General features: G+C 38.4%; 1 protein-coding gene across 1 annotated transcript; it reads right to left on the bottom strand.

Moving 5' to 3' along the window:
• Positions 1–2,842: 2,842 nt before the first annotated feature.
• On the bottom strand, positions 2,843–21,480 carry SLC25A31 (solute carrier family 25 member 31). The gene is made up of 6 exons (XM_070417203.1): positions 21,237–21,480; positions 14,176–14,303; positions 12,603–12,720; positions 9,987–10,141; positions 7,604–7,729; positions 2,843–3,037 (listed from the first exon to the last, which is right to left on the bottom strand). Exons 1-6 carry the CDS (start codon positions 21,478–21,480, stop codon positions 2,846–2,848), a joined length of 963 nt encoding a protein of 320 aa, XP_070273304.1. The 3' UTR covers positions 2,843–2,845.
• Positions 21,481–21,736: the final 256 nt, after the last annotated feature.

The following is a 21,736-nucleotide window of genomic DNA, read 5'->3' as shown; positions in this document are numbered from 1 at the left end:
TGCTTTGACTCTGGTCTTTCTACATTAGGGAGTCACACCTTCACAAGTTCACTGGAGCTCCTGGTGGACATCGCTGCCGTTGTCAGGGACACCGCAGGCTGGGGAGGGGCCTCCCGTGGGCCAGTGCGCGAGCACAATGGGGATTGGCTATTGGGCTCCCCACAGAAACCCGCCCCCAGTGGCACGTGGCTTTGACCCTCTCCCTCAGTTGCCTTTGCAGCCATCATCCTCTTGGGCCCACCACTTAGATTTATCCCAGAATCTCCTTAATCTCCTAGGGCCATATAATTACCCATGCTTTCTGTCTGTATAACGAGGGTGTGAGAATGATTTTTCTATTAAAAAACACACACACTTAAAATACCAGAGTGAAAGTAAATAGTTGAGGCCAGGAGCAAGAGATTGTTACCACATTCTTTACATTTCCTGGGAGGAAATGAGCGTACCTAGTGGCTAGAAGCATAACAGGCTTTGGGGGTCAAAGAGATTTGTAGTCCCAGGCTTGCCTAACTTACTAGCAGTAGGGCCTTAGGCATGTTATTTAACTCTACAAAGAAAATAAATGACATAAAAATACCAACAGGTGCAACAGCCCAAAAGTATCAAAAAACATACTGTATTTGAGGAATCAGAAGTTACTTGTATGCCTGTGGTGCCTAGGGCAGATATGATGTACAGCTGAAGTTGAGCTAGATCATGAAGGATATTGTACGCCATGATAATAAGTCTTTATCTTGTAGGAAAGTTGTTTACCTTTTCAAGAATGAGGACCTGGCCAGACCAGCATTGCTCAGTGATTGAGCTTCAACCTATTAACCAGGTCACATTTCAATTCCTGGTTAGAGCATATGCCAGGGTTGTGGGCTCGATCCCCATGGGGGTGTGTGCAGGAGACAGCCAATCAATGATTCTCTCATCATTGATGTTTCTTTCTCTCCCTCCCTCTCTGAAATCAATAAAAATATATATATTTTTATAAAATGAGACTGTGGCTAGTGTGGCTCAGTTAGTTGAGCATCATCCCATGCATCAAAAGGACACCAGTTAGATGCCCAATCAGGGCACATGCCTGGGTTGTGGGCTTGGTCCTATGCAGCTGTTCAATGTTTCTCTCTCACATTGATGTTTCTCCCTCTCCCTTCCTCTCTACAATCAATAAAAACATAAAAAATAGAGTCATTTAAAAAAATTTGAGAGTATTACAGATGTCCCTCTTTTCTTTCCCCACTGAAACAAAAAATGTGGGTGTTTGAGTCCGGTTCAATGTCTTACGAAATTGAAGAATGAAGTTGTGGACAAAAACGATTAATAGAACCAAAGTTTACTGGGAGAAGCCAGTCCTGGAAAAGGTGTAGCTGGGGTTCCAGGAGCAGGCCTGTATCTGGAGCTTACTTTCCATGTTTCAGTTGGGAGTAGCTTAGTATCCAAGCTAATTAAAGTCTAATAGTCCATGTGTGGAGGGTAACATGGCCATAAGCATGTAACAAACTGAGGATTCTCAGAGAGAAGGGGAGGGGGCAGCAGGTGGAGGTTAACTGAAGAATTTATATGCATACTAGAGGCCCAGTGCACGAAATTCGTGCATTGGGGTGGGGGGGGTGGTCCTTCAGCCCAGCCTGCACCCTCTCCAATATGGGACCCCTTGGGGGATGTCCAACTGCCAGTTTAGGCCCAATCCCTCTCACAATCTGGGACTGCTGGCTCCCAACCGCTTGCCTGCCTAATTGCCTCTAACCGCTTCTGCCTGCCAGCCTGATGACCCCCTAACCACTCCCCTGGCAGCCTGATAAACACCTAACTGCTCCCCTGCTGGCCCAATCACCCCCAACTTCCCTCCCCTGTAGGCTTGGTCTCCCCCAACTGCCCTTTCCTGCTGGCCTGATCGCCCACAACTGCCCTCCCCTGCCGGCCATCTTGTGATCATGGGGGCGGCCATCTTGTGCGATGGCATGATTGTCAATTTGCATACTACCTCTTTATTATATAGGATATGCATAACTCATGGACACAGACCATAGTATGGTGAAGGCCTGGGGAGGGGAAGAGATGGGGGAGGAGGGAACCAATGAGGAAAAAAAAGAGAGACATCTATAATACTTTCAACAATAAAGATTAATTTTTTAAAAAGCTCAGATATAACCTTTAAACTTACTTTATTAATACCAGATACACAAACTAATTTTTGAGGGGACTTTTTCTGTTCCAAGATATATTCACATTAGCAAGATTTTATTTAAAGAAAAAAGTTAGCAGATATATGCCATTTTGTATCTCTTTTTTCCCAACTACAGGTTTATAGTGTCATTAATGTCATTATCAGGTTTTTTTTAATGAGACCCAGAATCTGGGTTTATTAAAAGCTATATAATACCATAAACACTATACTTAGTAATAAACTGAGCTGTTTTAGTAGAGATGTTGAAGAAAGCTTACTTATGCCCAAAGATATGATGATGACATCTTCTGATAAGCTTTAAAGAAATATATGTCATATGATTTTAAAAGAAGGGAAGACAATTACATTAAAATAATAGCATTTTTTAAGAACTTTAATTTCTTACATTTTAACATTATACTTTTTAATTTTTCATCACAAAAGAAAAAGATTTTAACTAATAAAAATAACGTTTACTAAGTAAAATGTCTCAGTAAAGTGAGTTTGAGTCTTAGTGGGAAGGAAACCCACATTTATCTGATTTTTATTTAAATGCTTGAAAAAGCTTATGCTTTATTGTAGAATTACCACTTTAAAAAATGCTGACAGTAACAACTATCAAAATATATACAAATGGCAGCTATATAATTTGTATGTTTAACAAGTTAAATGTATGCATTTCTCAATCTCCTATGAACTACCTCCACTACCAATATTAATGAATTCTTGAATTTTATCATATAATACCAACACTAAAGCTCCCCCTGTACCACGAAGGATATTGGAGAAGGCACCACGAAAAAATGCAACGCCTCCTTCATGTTTGTATATCTTCACAAAGCAGTCTACAGTTCCTTTATACTGCCGTTCAGTCTCACCACTCTACATGAAGACAAATAGTTTACCATTACTATAAGAGCTTTTACGTTTAGATTTTATTCAGCACTAAGTACAGATAAAATTAATACCATGTTGAGCAAGTATGTTGGGCTAATGGGCATATATTGAATGTATATCTAGTGGTCGGAGAATACTTGTACTTTGCAGGCATACTTGAAAACTGAGCAAATATTAGGCTTAACAAATTTCAAAAGATGGCATCACAAACCATTGTTTATACTCTCACCACACCGCAACGAAGTGCTAAATAGATAGTAAAAAAAAAATAACTAGAAAAATATCATGTTTGGATATTAAGAACACATCTTAGAAAATATTTTAAACCTAGTAATAACCACAAAACTCCTTAAGATGCAGCTTGAGTGGTAACTTATAAGGAAATTAATGAGCAATCTAAACATTTTTAGACAAAGAATAAACCCAAAGGAAGTAAAAATAAAAAAAATAAAGGAAACAGAAAATAAACACAACAGAAAGCATGAAAAGCCGAAAATTAGTTATTTGAAATAATTTACTGATAAATTTTTGGAAACATTCTGGCACCAAAACTATTAGAAATAGCAAATGATTCAGAGATTAAGAGAAACATGATAGCCCAGCTGGTGTGGGTCAATGGTTGAGCATTGACCTATGAACCAGGAGGTCACGGTTTGATTCCCGGTCAAGGCATATATCCGGGTTGTAGGCTTGATCCCTAGTGTGGCGTGTGCAAGAGGTAGCCGATCAATGATTCTCTCTAATCATTGATGTTTCTATCTCCCTCTCCCTTCCTCTCTGAAATCAATAAAAAAAAAAGAAGAAGAAGAAGAAGAGTAACATGATATTACAAAAAACGTCATGGCAATTATTTGGAAAACTCAGAAGTTTTAATTAAAAAATAAATTAAAAAATGAATTTCTTAAAAGCATAATTTACCAACAGAATAGGAAAAAAATGGAATAAATTCATTAAATTCAGTCAGTTACTGAAAATCTTCTCATAAGGAAAACCAGGTGGCTTTATATGTTAAGTTCTACTAAACATTCAGTAAACATTTAATTTTAATCTTACATAAATTATTCTAGAGAAGAGAAAATTAAGAAGAATCCCCAACATATTTTATGAAGCTTACAAAGCCTTGATATCAAAATTAGAATAGGACAATATACGAAGGAACAATTCCAAGCCAATGTCACTGAAACATGGATGCCAAAATCCTGAACAAAAACTAGCTAATCAAACCCAGTAAGGGATACAAAATACAACACATCATGACCAAGCTGGATTTATTCCAGGCACAAAAGGTTGGGTTAGCTCTGGAAAATAGATAAACAGCCCTAGCAGGTTTGGCTCAGTGGATAGAGTTTCAGCCTGTAGACTGAAGTGTCCCAGATTCAATTCTTGTAAAGGGCATACGCCCAGGTTGCAGGCTTGATCCCTAGTGGGGGATGTGCAGGAGGCAGCCAATCAATGATTCTCTCTCATCATTGATGTTTCTATTTATCTCTCCCTCTCCCTTCCTCTCTGAAACCAATAAAAGTATATTTTAAAAAATAGATTAAGATAATATTATATATTCACATGAAAAGTGAAATATGATCTGATGTCAATATAGAAAAAGCATGACTGCCATTCATAATTACTACCTATTATAACCCAAAACAGAAAGGAACAGCCATAGCTTGACAATGGATAACTACAAAAACCCCACAGCTAACATTAAATTATGTAACACTGAAGGCACTCCTTATAACAGTGGTCGGCAAACTCATTAGTCAACAGAGCCAAATATCAACAGTACAACGATTGAAATGTCTTTTGAGAGCCAAATTTTTAAAACTTAAACTATATAGGTAGGTACATTGTTATTAACTTAATTAGGGTGCTCCTAAGGCTTAGGAAGAGCCACACTCAAGGGGCCAAAGAGCCGCATGTGGCTTGCCAGCCACAGTTTGCCGACCACTGCCTTATAAGATTAGAACAAGACAAGGTGGCCAATTACTTCTTTAATATACCACTGTAACAGGAGTCTCAGACAGTGCATAAATGCAAGAAAAAGAAATACAAGGTGTAAGTATTGATAAAAGAAATGAAAGAACCTGGCATTTTTTGCAGATTGTAGACCTCTGTGTGTAAAAAAAAAATATTCAAAGAGTGTACACATAGATTAGTATTTGTAATAGGGTTTAAGAAAGTTGTGGGATATAAAATAAAAGTACAAAAATTCAACAGTACGGTTATGGGCTGAATTGTGTGCCCACAAAGTCCACATATTGAAGTCTAAATCCTCAGTACACCTAAAAATGTGACTAACTATATTTGGAGAAAGGGTCTAATAAAGGTATCTAAGATCAAATGAGCACATTAGGGTGCACTGTTATACAATATGGCCATCTTTTTAAGAAGAGAGACAAAAGGACCATGGGAAGATGTAGGGAAAAGACAGCCATCTATAAGCCAAGGAGACATACCCTCAGAAGGGACCAACCCTGGTGGACACCTTGACTTGAACATTTATGCTCCAAGACAGTACGAAAATAAATCTTGCCCTAGCCAGTTTGGCTCAGTGGATAGAGTGTTGGTCTTCAGATTAAAGGGTTCCAGGTTCTATTCTGGTAAAGGGCACATGCCCAGGTTGTGGGCTCAATCCCCAGTAGAGGACGTGCAGGTGGCAGCTGATTCTCTCTCATCATTGATGTTTCTATCTCTTTCCTTCTCACTTCCTTTCTGAAATAAATATATATTTTTTAAAAAAAGAAAATAAATCTCTGTTATCTATTGTACTTTGTTACAGCAGCCCTAGCAATACACTGAAATGCAGTTATTTTGACAGTAAGTTGCAGATATCATGACCCATTATCTTTAAACACTTCAGTGTGCATTTTCTAAGAATATTTTCTTACATACCCAAAGTATAGTTATCAAGATCAGAAAACTTAACATTGATACAGTACCATTTACTAATCCACAATACAGACTTATTACTATACTGTATAAATCAATTTTTCATTTAAAAAATGTTTCAATGTAGCCCAGCCAGAGTGGCTCAGTTGGCGTTGTCCTGTGCATCAAAAGATTGCCAGTTTGATTCCCAGTCAAGGTAGCATACAGCAGGAAATCAATTGATGTTTCTCTCACACTGATCTTTCTCTTTCTCTCTCCCTTCCTCTCTCTAAGCATGTCCTTGGGTGAAGATAAAAAGTTATCAATATATTAAACTAGAGCTAGATATAGATCAAGAAGAAACAAAGGCATAAATGGAATAACTTTTAAGGATGGTCCAAGAATAATGTAATAGGTTAGATAATGTTTTACCCTTTCTGGTGGTCTAGTGTGTTCTTCCAGGACCATTTCATAGACATAAAATGAGGGTAATGGTAGTAACCACACCTCTTTGGATTACTCTGAGAATTAAATGAGTTAAAGTGTAAAATGCTTAGGGCAGTATCTGGCATAGTAAGCCATACAGAACTTTTCTAGCTTTCTGGCCTCATTATTTGCACTTGCCCCATGAAACCTATCATCTGGGTATAAGTAACTACTTCTCAAGTGTACCTCTATGTACTATGTTTGTTCCACTCTGCTTAGAATGTTCTCTCCCCAGGGAAAATGCCTATTTACTGAGATGAGCTCTGCAAGAGGCCACATCTGATCACAGTAAGCATTTGGGCACCCTCTTCTATTGCATTCCTGGAACCTATGCACATTTCTATTTAAACCATTAACTGTATGCCTTCAATACTATGCTATGAATTTTGGTGCAGGTTCTGCTTTATTTTACTTGTGTCACCATAACTTAGCATAGATTAGGCAGTCAAATATTTGCTGAATGAATGAATGTTAACAAGTAACAGCATTGGAGATTGAATGTATCAAAACTGACTATATTTAGAACATAGATTAACAAGTTTTCATCTTTGAAGTAAAAATTATTTACTTTTATTGAAATATACTACAACTAGTGATATTACCTAAGTTGTGACTAGCCTTATTCTACTTGATCTAATATTCAGTTAAGACAGACATACTCATTAAATCCCTACCATCTTCCTCTACCCTTCAAACAATATATGATACAGGAGTAAAAAGCATTTCTGTTCTCATAGCAGAAGAAAAAAAAAAGCTTTGCTGGATGTTGGCTGTCTAATAATAGTAACAGTAAAGAAATACAAGTCAAAACTACAAGCATTTATTTATTTTTTATTGTTCACCTGAAGATATGTTTTTATTGATTTTTAGAGAGGATGGGGGAGGGAGGATAGGGGGAGGGAGGATAGGGGGAGGGAGGGAGGGAAGGAGGAAGGGAGAGAGCGCGATGAATTCGAGAAAAATATTGATCGGTTGCCTGCCGTAGGGGTTTGAACCTGCAAATGACTGGGAATCAAAATGGCAACCTTTTGGTGTATGGGATAATGCTCCAACCGAGCCACTGGGCGAGAGCACAGCATGCATTTATTAACAAATGACCTATTTTCCAGTCAAAATGTCTCTAAAATTTGAATAAATTATACCTGAGTATCAGAGATAGTGGAAAACTCAACTAAACTTTCAAATAATAATATAAAATACCTGCATCATCATACGTCTTCTAACTGTGTCAAAGGGATAAGAGAGTATTCCAGAGCATGTAGTCACAACTTGAGCAATGAAAAAGGAGACAAGAAATGGGGTTTCCTTTGGTTTGGGTAATAAGCCCTAGAAAAAAAATGTATAAAGTAACTATCTAAATTTCTAAAGCATCTTAAATCTTAAGTCAAAGAATAACTCTTAAGAATATATGAAAGAAGGCTCATTTATATTTAAGATGCAATTAAAAACAGTTGAATTTAATGTGGAAAAACTGAAATATTAGCATGCTATCAGTTAGAAAGGAGAATGTCATACATGACTATACTATAAAAACATATTTGGGAAAAAAAAGCATATTTTCTAAGTTGATTTGTCATTAATGGCACTTAAAACTAGGGAAGATAACAGCTAGTGACCAAAAAAGTTGTTCATGGCTCTTCACAGAGTTGAAAAAAACTGAAATAATAATGCCTGCTATTATCATCAAAAGATAATATTTGATAAACAGCTTTAAAGCACTAAGTTAGTGAAGAAACATTCCTAAATTTCACAGCTACTAGAGGTGCTAATAGAGCAAAGAGGGAAAGTGCACATAAACTTTTCCGTTATTAAGTAAATATACATAAGAAAAAGCACACTATAAACTAAAAGTTCTATGTCTGAACCATAATAAAAATGATATGCAACTATATTTAATAGAGGGTAGAGATAATATAGAAAACTATTATAAAACTTCCATCAATGTTTAATCTAATTTAGTAAATAATACTCATATTAATTTCGTTGCCTAATTTTGGAAGCATTATGATATAGTTATTAAGATAATGGGATATTTTGCTTGCCATGTACATAAATTACTTAACCACTCCTCAGTTATTTATCTTTAAAATGGGGATATTAAAAGCTATCCTTGCCCAGCCAGTGTGGCTCAGTGGTTGAACAAGTCACTGGTTCGATTCCTGGTCAGGATACATGCCCGGGTTGCAGGCTTGATCCCCAATAGGGAGTGTGCAGGAGGCAGCTGGTCAGTGATTCTCTCGATGTATGTTTCCCTCTCTCTCTCTCTCCCTTCTCCCCTCAAAAATCAATAGAAACATTTTTTAAAAAAGCTATCATAGAACACTGTGAGGATGTAAAGAACTTAATGAAGTTCCTAGAACTAAGTAATAGCTCAAAAATGGTAGCCATTGTTACATTCTCTTTCCTACCTTATGGAAATGATATTAAAATCTGAAATGAAAAGGCAATTGCTAAAACAATCTGGAGAATACAATAAAGAATCTAACAGTACCTAATAAACACCTGAGCTATAGTAGCATTTATTATATTTAACTAATTATGCCTTGCCTACTTTCTAAAATGGTGATAGTAAACTTACTATTTGCATGTGAAAAATGAGATAATAAACTCAATGTAAAATCAGGAAGTTCTGTCAGAGCCTTTCTATATGTCAAAGAGTTGACTGTGATGTAAGCCTAACCAGAATGCTTCATATTTGCAATACGATGTATAGTGAGTTTTTCAGTGTAAACAGCAAAAAAACTTAACGTTTGGGTTTATGCTCTATATCTCAAATCAGATCCACAATAGAGTTATAATTTAGTTAGGTATGGCAAAGTCATGATTAAACAACTCTATAATGTCTCTTATTCCATCATTTATTTTGATTTATATAATTATAAGTAAACATATCTACTGAACATGTTACTAATTAAAACAATTAAAAATAGAACTCTTCTCTGACTCAGTAATCCCACTTCTAGGAATATATCCCACGAAATCAGAAAAACCAATCAGAAAGGACATATGTACCTCTATGTTCATAGCAGCACAATTTACAATAGCTAAGATCTGAAACAGCCTCAGTGCCCATCAGCTGATGAGCAGATTGAAAAACTCTGGTACATGTACACAAAGGAATACTATGCTGCTGTAAAGAAGAGAGAAATCTTACCATTCGCAACAGCATGGATAGACATGGAGAGCATTATGCTAAGCGAAATAAACCAGTCAGATAAAGATAAATATCACATTATCTCACTCATTTGTGGAATATAATAAACAACATCAACATAAATAGATCCAGAAACAGAGAAGCATCAAACAGATTGTCAAACTTCAGAGGGAAGGCGGGGGTGGTGGTGGTGGTAAGAGATCAACCAAAGGACTTTGTATGCATGCATAAAAGCATAACCAATGGACACAGACACTAGTGGGGTGAGGGCATGTGCGGGGGGTGGGGGTGTGGGAAAGGGAGATAGTGGCCAGGGAGGTCAATGAGGGGAAAAAGGAGACATATGTAATACTATATGTAATACTTTAAACAATAAAGAATTTAAAAAAGGAAACGAACCATTTAATATATACTAAAGCCCCAAATTACCTTAACTGTGTCATAAACTCCAAAATAAGAGGCTCGGTACACAATGATGCCCTGTACTGAAACACCAAACCCTTGGTATAAACCAATAATTCCATCTGATTTTGCTATTTTCATAATACAGTCACCTAAACCCTTGAATTGTCGCTCTGCAGCACCTAAAATAAAGCCATTTAAAATTTATTAGCAGCATTATATATCAGATAAATACTTTATTTAAACATTTTACAGATTTAAAGTATTTGGAATTGCCACTTAAAAATCTAACAAAATAAGAGCACACATCAAAATTCTCCCATTAGTTAACAAATAATTAAGGTTTCAAATAGTATCTTTAAATTTTTAAAAATATTAATCTCTTATAAAACCAATCTAATTCAAGCAATATGATAGGCTCAATAAAATTACCAGAAGTTCCTAGAAATGTAACAACCAGGAATTTAGAAATTTTTAGTTTTCATTAGGAATGAAAAACTTCATGACTTGTTTCAGTTGAAGAGCAAACAGACAAATAGAGCAAAAAGACAAAACTAAAAACTAGTAACTTAAGAATCATTAACATTTTAGATGGAGTGTCACAGTTTTTGAGTGTTTGTTGGTTTTGTTTTATTGTCCCGACTTGAACTCTTTGCCAATAACTGAAATATTATGTGTAGAATATAATTCTTCAAAATAAGCTAAATTCTCCCAATTTTCAGAGAAAACAAAACTACTGAACTTAAATAAGGAACATGAATTATTTTCACTTTCTTAGCAATAACAAGAAAATTTGGACTGCCAGTTAAACATGATAAGATGGAACCCCTATTTTCATTTTTCCTCAAACTGTTATCCTTTCTGAGATATTTTCTCTGATCACTTATCTAAAATTGATGTCACTCCCTTCTCCTAATTTTGTTATGACATTTACTGCTAAGTGGCAGTATATTTTAGTCATTGCTTCATTGTTTTTTACTTGTGTCCCCCACTACACTATAAGGTACATGAGCTGCAAAATCCATGTTTTATATTTTGTGTGTGTGTGTGTGTGTGTGTGTGTGTGTGTGTGTGTGTGTGTGAAAGTGACGGGGGGTGGGGGGGGGGGGCGGAGAGCGCGCGCACATGCACACCTGGTTCACAGCATTCAATGGAGAAATATTTATTAAATGAATCTCTGCTCCCTTAAGACATTTTATTAAAATGATACTATATATATAAAGCCTAAGCAACTGTTCAACTGGTAGCTATGATGCACACTGACCACCAGGGGGCAGATGCTCAACACACAGGCATGGAAGAATGGAACAAACTGATGAATCTCAGAGGGAAGGGAGGAGGTGGGAGGGTAGGAAGAGATTTACAAAGATCTTATATGCATACTAGAGGCCCGGTGCATGGATTTGTGCACTGGTGGGGCCACTCAGCCTGGCCTGTGGGGATCAGACCAAATCAGTGCACTGGGCCTCCGACATCCCCCGAGAGGTCCTGGATTGTGAGAGGGCACAGGCCAGGCCAAAGGACCCCACCAGTGCCTGAATCTGTGCACCAGGCCTCTAGTAAAGAAAACAGGTTTAAAGCCATATAGGCAAAGAAGAACATTGACAAAAATCCACAAATTTTAGGATGACGGGAAGGAGGTGGAGGAGTGGAACCTCACTAAGTAGAGCAGAGAAAACTGAAATTTATTTTCTTGCAGAAGGAGATATTGTTGAAAAGAAAGCCCTGGACTCCAACCTCAGAAAAACCTAGAAATTAGGGGGACTAAGTACTGTACTATTCTTGTAGTGAAAGCAAAGTAGCATTTGGGTACTCAAAATCTACTTCACCCTGAGCAGCCAAGTCTCTTTCTCCTCTGCCATCCTCAGAAATGAACATAAGGCTCCAGACTGAGTTGCCTCCACAATTACAGAAAAAAGACTCACACAAAGATACATCTTGTGAAATATCAGGTCATCAGGGATATAAGGTGATTAAAAAGAAAAAAAGATACATACAAAAGGATCAACAGTAAGAGATCGACTTCATAAGAGCAATATTAGAAACTAGAATCCAGAGTAATACTTTTTAAATTGTGAAAGAAATTAAATGTAAACCCAGAATTTTTTTATATGGCCAAGAATTAAGAGGATAAAACAGAGATATTTTTAAATAAGCAAGATCTCAACTTATCTCCTGTTCCACTCTTTTCAGAAAGCTCAGAAAGCTACTGAAGAACATAATCTACCAAAACAGTTGCATAACAAAAATACAGAAGATATGGTAAATAAAACACATAGGAACAGTGGGAAAAGGAATCTCTAGCATGAGAGCTGTACATATAACCTAGAGAGGAGTCATAGTTGAGGCAGGAGTAAGTGTATGAGGGATCTAGGAGGTGGCTCTCCAGGAAAATAAAAAAGAAAGTAAGTTTTAAACAGTCTTTATGTTTGCTCTTTTGTTACTAGAGTGTTGGCCTTCCCCTTCCCTCTTTTAAGGGAAAAGGAAAAAAGTAGTAATCTTTAGCCCCTATGACCTTACCATTTGGTTGAGAATACAATTTTTAGATTGTAACTAACACTTGTTACAGCATAATTTTAGAATAAATAATACATTATTCAAAACACAAAGAAGGAAGGGTCAGTATTTCTAAAAATCCCATACCTTTTCCAATATCAACACCTATTCGGGTTCGAGCAAAATCTAGTGGATATACTACACATAAGGATGTTGCCCCAGCTGCTCCGCCAGAAGCCAGGTTTGCCAAAAACCATCTCCAGAACTGAAACATAGTAAATTAAAATGTGGTTATTAAACTACAGAACCTAACTGTGTGAAATCCTTATTTTTCTAAAGGCTGAAAGGCCAGATTTACAAACTGATTTTCTAAAGTAAACATCTGTAATAACGCATATCATACTATCCAGAATACTTGTCTACATGTCCTTTGTTTCTTACCAGGCAGTCTAGGAGGTACAGTTTAGATGCTGACATACTGAATTGCAAAATACTTTAATGGCCTCCAGAAAAAGTAGCCCAAATTAGCGAGAGTGGACACATGAGGTAATTATGCCTTTAGATTATATATACTATGCACTTTATTTATTTTTTAAAAATAAATTTTATTGATTTTTTACAGAGAGGAAGGGAGAGGGATAGAGAGTTAGAAACATTGATGAGAGAGAAACATCGACCAGCTGCCTCCCGCACCCCCCCCCCCCCCCGCCCCGGGGATGTGCACGCAACCTAGGTACATGCCCTTGACCGGAATCGAATCCAGGACCTTTCAGTCTGCAGGCTGACGCTCTATCCACTGAGCCAAACCGGTTAGGGCTATACTATGCACTTTAAATCTCAGCTAACCTTAGCTGGTTTGGCTCAGTACATAGAGCATCGGCCTGGGGACCGAAGGGTCTCAATTCAATTTTGAACCCCGGTTTCAGATTCTTCCCCTCCCCAGCCCATACCCTGGTGGTGCTGGTGCAGGAGACAACCAATTGATGTGTTTCTCTCACATGGATATTTCTGTCTTTCCCTCTCTCATCCACTCACTCTAAAAATCAATGGAAAAATATCCTCAGGTGGGGATTTAAAAAACAAAAAGCTCAGCTAAATAGGTCCTTAGTAATAAAGAAGAAACAACTTGCTTTTTTAAGGAATAAATTACCTCAGAGTTAGAAATACATATCTCTTTTTAAAAAAATATATTTTTACTGATTTCAGAGAGGAAGGGAGGGGGACAGATAGAAACACCAATGATGAAAGAGAATCATTGATCAGCTGCCTCCTACATGCCCCCTATTGGGGATAGAACCTGCAACCCAGGCATGTGCCCCTGTCTGGGACCCTTCAGTCCATAGGTCAATACTCTATTCACTGAGCCAAACCAGCTAGGGCAGAAATACATACCTCTTGCCTGATTTTTCTTTTTTGCTTAATAAAAGCAGGCAAAATGCTAAATTTTTCTAGTGTAGCAGTGATTATAAAATATAATTACATTAAAATTAATATTTATTCAGAGAAATACTGCTTTGAGACAAGAGATGCCTTAAATATTAAAACTGTGTTCAAAGAAATTTGTAAAAGTTGTGGTTTTCACATATAATTTATATAACTTAGAAATATTGTATAAACAGTAACTGTTTTAAATATTTTTTTTACCACTTGAGTACATCTGCCCATCATACGTAAGACAAACCATTTCTTAGAAAATTTTAGAGATATTATCTATACTTGCCTGTTTTTCTTTATTAACTCCAGACATGAAAAGTTGTTTGTATTTGTCCTTAAAAGCAAAATTTAGAGCTTGTGTTGGAAAATACCTAATGACATTTGCAAGATTGCCACGCCAATAACTGAAGAAACCTGCAAAAGAAAACATACTACATATAAACTTATACTGTATTATCGTTAAATAATTCCCATAGCTTTAACAAACTTAGTTATTTGAACTATATAAAAGCAAATCCATTTCTCATGAAAAAAATTTATGTGTCTCCACTGAAGAAAAAAAGTAGTATTAACTCCATGTACTTCCATTTCAATTTTGTTAATCCTATCTAATAAAGAGAGAATATGCTAATTGACCCTCACACCTTCGCAAAGATTGGGCACCCACAGACAATAAGGAGGGAATATGCTAATTGACTGCCACGCCCTCAAAGATGGCAGTGCCCACAGCCACAAGATGGCGGCGCCCAGTCCCCCTCAGCCCTGCTAGGGCGGCAGGTGCATGGCAAGGCCGGTCCCACCCCCAGGTGGCCCGGCAGCTCTGTGCACCTTCCTCTGGAGTCCCCCAGTCCCCTCAGCCCCAGGGCCAGCCCAGGGCACAGGCAAGCCTCGGATGGTGGCTGCCCAGCCTTCCAGGGCCGCCCGAGGCTCAGGTAACCAGGGCTGGCTGAGGCTTGTGCTGCCGGCAGTGGCAGCAGCAGAGGTGTGATGGGGGCGTTGCCTTCCCCTGATCACCAGGTCGCCTCCCGCCCATGAGGGCTCCCGGACTGTGAGAGGGGGCAGGCTGGGCTGAGGGACACCCTCCCCTCTGTGCACAAATTTCATGCACTGGGCCTCTAGTTTCCAATAAAAAGCCTTGAATACCTAACAACCTCTGGAAAACCATTATCAGTTGAATATAGGTTTCTTCACTAGTTAGAAAAACAGTACAGGAGTATTTGTCAGAGAAGTTAGTAACTCTAAGCGTCATTTCCAAATCCTGACATACAATTCCTATAGTAGTAAGGCTGCTAGAACAGAATTGGTTTGTATACATACTTATGAGAAAGAGAAAGTGACAGAAGTCTAAAGCATCCTTATCTTTACGTTCTGAAACCCAGACAGAAAAGGGAACAATTTATAATTGAAGGCTTGATAGAGAGATTGGAAGAAACTTTAGAGATTAATAATCTTCCCACTTCAAATCTCAATGGATTGACCAATCCTAATATGTGTTACCTTTATATTTCAGAGCTGCCTTTATAATCCAGAGCTGCCCCAGAATGCAACAGGCTTGCTCTTCAGTAGCCATAATTGTTTTTACTAGATTGCAAATTGTCAAATGGTTTCATCTTACTATTCTGAATAAGATACCTCTCCACCTAGCTTAGAGAACACCCAAAATCAGTCTTCTAAAGATGAACATTCAAATGAAAATAAAGACAACTCATAGAGAGCAGGCAGATAGCTCTGGGATGGGAGGGGGGATGGAGGGATTGAACAAAAAAGGAAAAAAGAGAGAACTCATGGACATGGATAACAGGTGGTGATTGTCGGGTGTGGGGAGGAAGGTAGGGGGTGGTGGTGCTGGTGGAAGAGGGCATAGAGGGAATAAATGGTGATGGAAAAAATAAAATAATTTCAGCTTACTGGGCTGGTACTCAGAACCTGAAAGTTAAATTAGTGTAGTACACAGAGGGAAAGATACTTACCTGCTAAATAAGTAAGTATATTTAGTGGGGGAAAATTCCCAGAATCTTGGTGAACCATAAGCTGAATATAAAACAGTTGCACATAATCACTCATGAGGTAGGTACTATTAGTCTCTTCATCTTAAAGATAAAAAATGCATTCCCTCAGACTAAAAAAAAAATCTATCCTCTGTTCAAGCATAGAGGAATAAAATTTGCCACCCCAAAATGTGTCTCTGGAGTAAGTATTATTTTGGGCTGATGGTTTTTAAGAAACAAAAAGCTAGAAGGCTTTCTAAATTTATTTTAACCTTCTCCTTAATTACCAGAACAAATTTAGAGAGAGGGCTTGGTACAGAAAGAGAATTATCAAAGAGTATAAGCTAGGTATGATAAACTGGTGGTAGTTGGGCAGGATCTGTTTGTTCAAAGTCTCTTCAGTGCCCCATTACCTCAGCAAAACACAACAAACATTTGTTTACAAAATATTTGCTTTTCCTATCTTCCTGTAAATTTTCTTCCTCCCATTGGAAGACCCAACCCTACCCCATTCTTCTTAGCTCAGAATGGACATATAAGCCTCAACTGTCTGCCTGTGGTTCTCAGATTTTTATAGGGCCATGTATGTACCCAATTAAATTTGCTTTTCTCCTGTTAAAATGTCTTCTGTTAACTTGATTATCAGAATATTCAAAGATGCTAGAGGGGTAGAAAGAAAATTTTTGCTCCTCTACACAAGTTTATCCCAGATGCACTTATTTACAAATGAACATCAGAAATACATGCTTACAAATTTATGAATGCATACATAATGACTTAAAGAGTTAAAATTTATTGAGCACTAACTATGCAATAGACACATAATTGAATATTTTATAGGCAGTATCTTGTTTAACCCTCACAACTACCATTCATCAGGTATGTAGCATACAACTGAGAAAATTGAGGCTGAGAGGCTAAATAAAAACGGTTTAAGTTCACAAGGTAAGGGAAGGGCTGGAACTTGATTCCAGTTCTGACTCCAACCTAGAGCTATTAAATCTCTACTGCCTCTCTATAAAAATTCATTCTCAATAAAAAAACAAGCCTTTTTTAGGTCAGAATAAAAAAAGGGAAAAGCAGTCATACAGATTAAAAGGACACTTTCCTAATACATAGAGTGTCCCAAAATATGTATACCAGTTTGAATAATTATAAAGGCAGTATTTATAAAATACATTTCATTTTCCAAATTGAGGTATCAGCTGTTAAAGTGTGTGTATACATTTTTTTGGGACACTCTGTATAATCACAAAATTGGTAGAGAAAAACATAGCAACTGTGGTATCTTTGATAATATCAGTATCTTAATTGCTCAGAAAAAATAATCTCTTCAAAATTTAAGGGCAAGAAAAAACATACTCTGAACTTAATTCTGAGAAAATAATCAAGAATTAAAACAGAACTGATGGGAAATAGGAAGCAGTTACTGGCCATTTACTGGTCAATTTACAGCCAATAATGGGAATGCTAGGCACAGTTAGAATATATTCTAGACTAGTGGGTCCCAGTATGTTTTGGCAGAATGCCTATCAGTAAAAATATATGTAGCCTATCATAAATATGTATACATTTTTAAAAGTCATATGCCTTTGCTAGTATACCTATTATCTAGTATACCAAAAATAGAAATTAAAGAATGAGATAAAGATTCCTCACTTAAAAAAACTTTATGTCAAGTGGTCATAAGAACAAAAATTGTATATGGAGATGGAGAATGACAAAGAGCTACTTAAATAGGTTGCTTGGGGAAAACTTATTGCTAGGAGATATTCGAATATAAATGAGCACTTATTTGAACCATTAGAACATATTTTCATATATCTTGCTAATTATGATATTTTTTAAAAAAATATGTATTTTTATTGATTCAGAGAGGAAGGGAGAGGGAGAAAGAGATAGAAACATCAATAATGACAATCACCGATTGACTGCTTCCTGCATGCCTCCTACTGAGGATTGTGCACACAATCTGGGCGTGTGCCCTGACCAGGAACCAAACTGGGACCTACTGGTTTATAGGCTGACTCAACTACTGAGCCACATGATGTTTTTATGCCATCATTTCCTACTATCTTAAGGCATCTTTAGAGCGAGGTTAATTTTTAAGAATAGTGTACATTATATTTCAAATATTCTTGTTGATAATTTAAAATATTCAAATAGTCTTCTTGTCTCTGTAGATCCATTTAGCTGAGCAAACATAAACTATAACATGTTTATTATGTAATACCTGAGGACGAGTGCCTGTTATCCCCTCTACATTGTGGAACTAACCCCTACTCCTTTTTTAGAATGCCTTAGTGTCCCGTGATATGTAACTGACTTTTGGCCCAATTATAAATGCCAGTGCCAATTCACACACTAAATATCAGTAAAGCTTATTTTCTCATTTTATTTAAATAAAGTAAATATCTAATGTTATTTGCATGTCCCAAAACATTCTTCAAATAAAAACTTCACTGCTCTAGCCTTCAAAAAAATAAGTTTGGAAAAGTTTAGATTAAAGATAGCTGATGAACTCATGGCCAGGAACATCTAAATGAGAAGAGTTCTGGTAGGCTCTTAAAAATGAGACTGCAGAGTTCAGATTTTTAAAAGGCTATTTCACAATATATTAAATACAACAATTGCTTTAATTAAGAATATATTTCCATATGCATATTTTGCTCAGTGAAACATCACAGCACAGACACCAAAATGTTAACTGTGGTGATTTTAGCAATTATTTGTTTTTACTTTTTTGCTTCTCTATTTTTTCTAATTGTCTATAATAAACATGCATTACTTGTGTAATACAAATTTAAACAGTATTAAATAAAACTGCACATACAAAGTTGAAGATCAGCCCTGGCAGTGACTGGAGAACTGAAGTGTCTTGGTTTCAATTCCTGGTCAGGGGCACATACCTGGGTTGCAGGTTCGATCCCAGGCCCAGTTGAGGTGCGTGTAGGAGGCAACCAATTGATGTCTGTCTCTGTCTCTCTGTCTCTGTCTCTCTCTCCTTCCCACTACTTCCTTCCTCCTTCCCACTCTCCCTAAAATCCTCAGGTGAGGATTAATGGATTAACAAAACAAAACAAAAAACCCCACAAAGTTGAAGATCATAAAACCAACTGAAGAATAGAGTAAATATTTCAGAACAGCATTACTCAGGATAAATCCAGAAGCTTTCATAATCCAAGGAAAGCTTATTAAAAAGTATCAAAGACATCCAGAGAGATGTTTAAAGCTATGTTCAGAGCAAGAATAGAGAAATCTACCCTTGGGCTAGAAAGAAAGCAGAGGTGTTTACTAGAACTGTGCCCAGATAGTTTGTATTTAGATTAAATCAGCCCTAACCGGTTTGGCTCAGTGGATAGAGCATCGGCCTGTGGACTGAAAGGTCCCAGGTTCGATTCCGGTCAAGGGCATGTACCTTGGTTGCAGGCACATCCCCAGTAGGGAGTGTGCAGGAGGCAGCTGATCGATGTGTCTCTCTCATTGATGTTTCTAACTCTCTATCCCTCTCCCTTCCTCTCTGTAAAAAATCAATAAAATCTATTTAAAAAAAAATAGATTAAATCAGAGTTAGGTTAGGTTCTCAACCTTCCTAATGCTGTGACCCTTTAATACAGTTCCTCATGTTGTGGTGACCCCCAATTTCATTGTTACAAATTGAACATAATTAAAGCATAGTGATTAATCACAAAAACAATATGTAATTATATATGTGTTTTCCGATGGTCTTAGGCGACCCCTGTGAAAGGGTCATTTGACCCCCAAAGGGGTCGCGACCCACAGGTTGAGAACCCATGGGTCAGGCAGGGGTGGGCAAACTTTTTGACTCGAGGGCCACAATGGGTTCTTAAACTGGACCGGAGGGCCGGAACAAAAGCATGGATGGAGTGTTTGTGTGAACTAATATAAATTCAAAGTAAACATCATTACATAAAAGGGTACGGTCTTTTTTTTTTTTTAGTTTTATTCATTTCAAACGGGCCGGATCCGGCCCCCAGGCCGTAGTTTGCCCACAGCTGTAAACACACAACAAGACATGACGGGGGGTCAATAGGCCTATTTCCTTTTTAAAGTTCGTACAGAGCCCTAACCGGTGGATAGAGCCTCCGCCTGTGGACCGAAGGGTCCTAGGTTCGATTCCGGTGAAGGGTATGTGTCTGGGTTGCTGGCTCCGTCCAACGTACAGGAGGCAGCCAATCAATGATTCCCTCTCATCATTGATGTTTCCCTCTCTCTCTCCCTTCCTCTCTGAAATCAATAAAAATATATTTAAGAAAAAAAAAGTTCGTACAGAGTTTTCAATTGAATCCAACTATATGGATGGATTATAGAAGACTACTGATAAATTTATCCTGACATTCTCTGAGCTAACTTAGAAGCCATTTTGCAACTGGAAGGCATTTAATGGCTAACAAAGCACTTTCATTAGTTAGCCCTTGAAATCTTTCTTTCAATATTAATGGGGGGGAGGGGAGGGAGAGGAGACGCCACAAAAACATTAAAATTTTAAACAAAGACAGGATCTGATGCAAAAGAAAAATTGGTAATACTGATCCTGTCTTTAAAATTTTATTTTGCTCATCTTGGATTTAAAAAAATACTGCATTAAAATATTTGTCAGCCCTAACCGGTTTGGCTCAGTAGATAGAGCTTCAGCCTGCGGACTCAAGGGTCCCAGGTCCGATTCTGGTCAAGGGCATGCACCTTGGTTGCGGGCACATCCCCAGTAGGGGGTGCGCAAGAGGCAGCTGATCGATGTTTCTCTCTCATCGATGTTTCTAACTCTCTATCCTTCTCCCTTCCTCTCTGTAAAAAATCAATAAAATATATTTAAAAAATTATTTGTCTTTATTATGTTATTTTGCTCCCCCCTCATATCTGTGCAGAGGTGACTGCCTCTTCAGTAGTTTTCAAGAATAAACAGAACCTCTTTTCACCGAATAGGGATCAGAGTACCGGGAGGCCCCAATGGTCCCATATTTGGAGAACATAGTATTTCAACAAGTATTTAAGCAATCTGGACATTTGTTAACACACAGCAAAACGCTTAATAGCATCTCCTCTCCTCTAATCTTGGGAGTCAAACACTGCCTTCTGCGCCAAGGTGTATGTAAATCCTGCTGCGAAGGAGAACTTTAGAGAAAGAGAAGGTGTTCTCGCCTGCACTAGGACTGGTCACGTGCAGGCCCTGGGAAAGCAGAGCCTCTTAGACTAGTTACCATTCTTGAATTTTTCAAGTTGAAGAAACAAACCCATCACCCCCCAACGGACACGGCCCTGGCCCCTGCAGTTGTCCCCTCCCGATCCACAGGGGTGGGGGCGGGGGCGGGGGGAAGGCATGGCGGCCGCCCCTACTCACCCTGCTCGCGGGGAATGCGCAGCAGACAGTCCACTATGCCCTTGTACTGCATCTCGGGGGAGATCTGCTTGGACGACGCCTGCACCTGCAGCAGAAGCTTCACCCGCTCGATGGGTGCCACGGCCGTCTTGGACACAGCCGCCGCCACTCCGCCAGCCAGCAGGTCCTTCCCGAAGGACAGGGCATCAAAGAACCGCTTTTCTGTCTTCTTCTCCGGCTTCTTCTTCGGAGGGTCACGCTGCATGGTGGGATGACGGACGTAAAAATCCAGCAGCAGCAGGCTGAAACGTATTCAGAAGAGGCGAAGGGAAGCAGAAAACCGCTTGAGCGTCGTCCTGGCGGGAAAGCGGCGCTGAGGATGCTGGGAGATGGGCGCACCACGTGGGGCGGGGCCGGGGAGCTGCGCATGCACTTCCAACCGCCTGCCGCCACCGGTGCGGGCCACGTGACTCCTGACACGCAGCTACCAGCGCGTGCACTTGTGCGTGCGCGCGCACGCG

The sequence above is a fragment of the Myotis yumanensis genome, unplaced genomic scaffold (genome assembly GCF_028538775.1).
Source record: "Myotis yumanensis isolate MYYU_CA2020_CCGP unplaced genomic scaffold, mMyoYum1.0.hap1 SCAF_5, whole genome shotgun sequence".
Classification (NCBI taxonomy): Eukaryota; Metazoa; Chordata; class Mammalia; order Chiroptera; family Vespertilionidae; genus Myotis; species Myotis yumanensis.
This window is presented reverse-complemented; position numbering and strand designations above follow the sequence as displayed.

Bases quoted from the DNA above. Each gene is read 5' to 3' on its own strand.
- SLC25A31 (XM_070417203.1), bottom strand. From the start codon at position 21,480: ATGCAGCGTGACCCTCCGAAGAAGAAGCCGGAGAAGAAGACAGAAAAG. The intron at 14,304-21,236 runs GTGAGTAGGGGC...TTTCTTTTGCAG, and splicing joins GCGCATTCCCCGCGAGCAGG to GTTTCTTCAGTTATTGGCGT. The intron at 10,142-12,602 runs GTATGGGATTTT...GCTTTATTTTAG, and splicing joins AGGTGTTGATATTGGAAAAG to GTGCTGCAGAGCGACAATTC.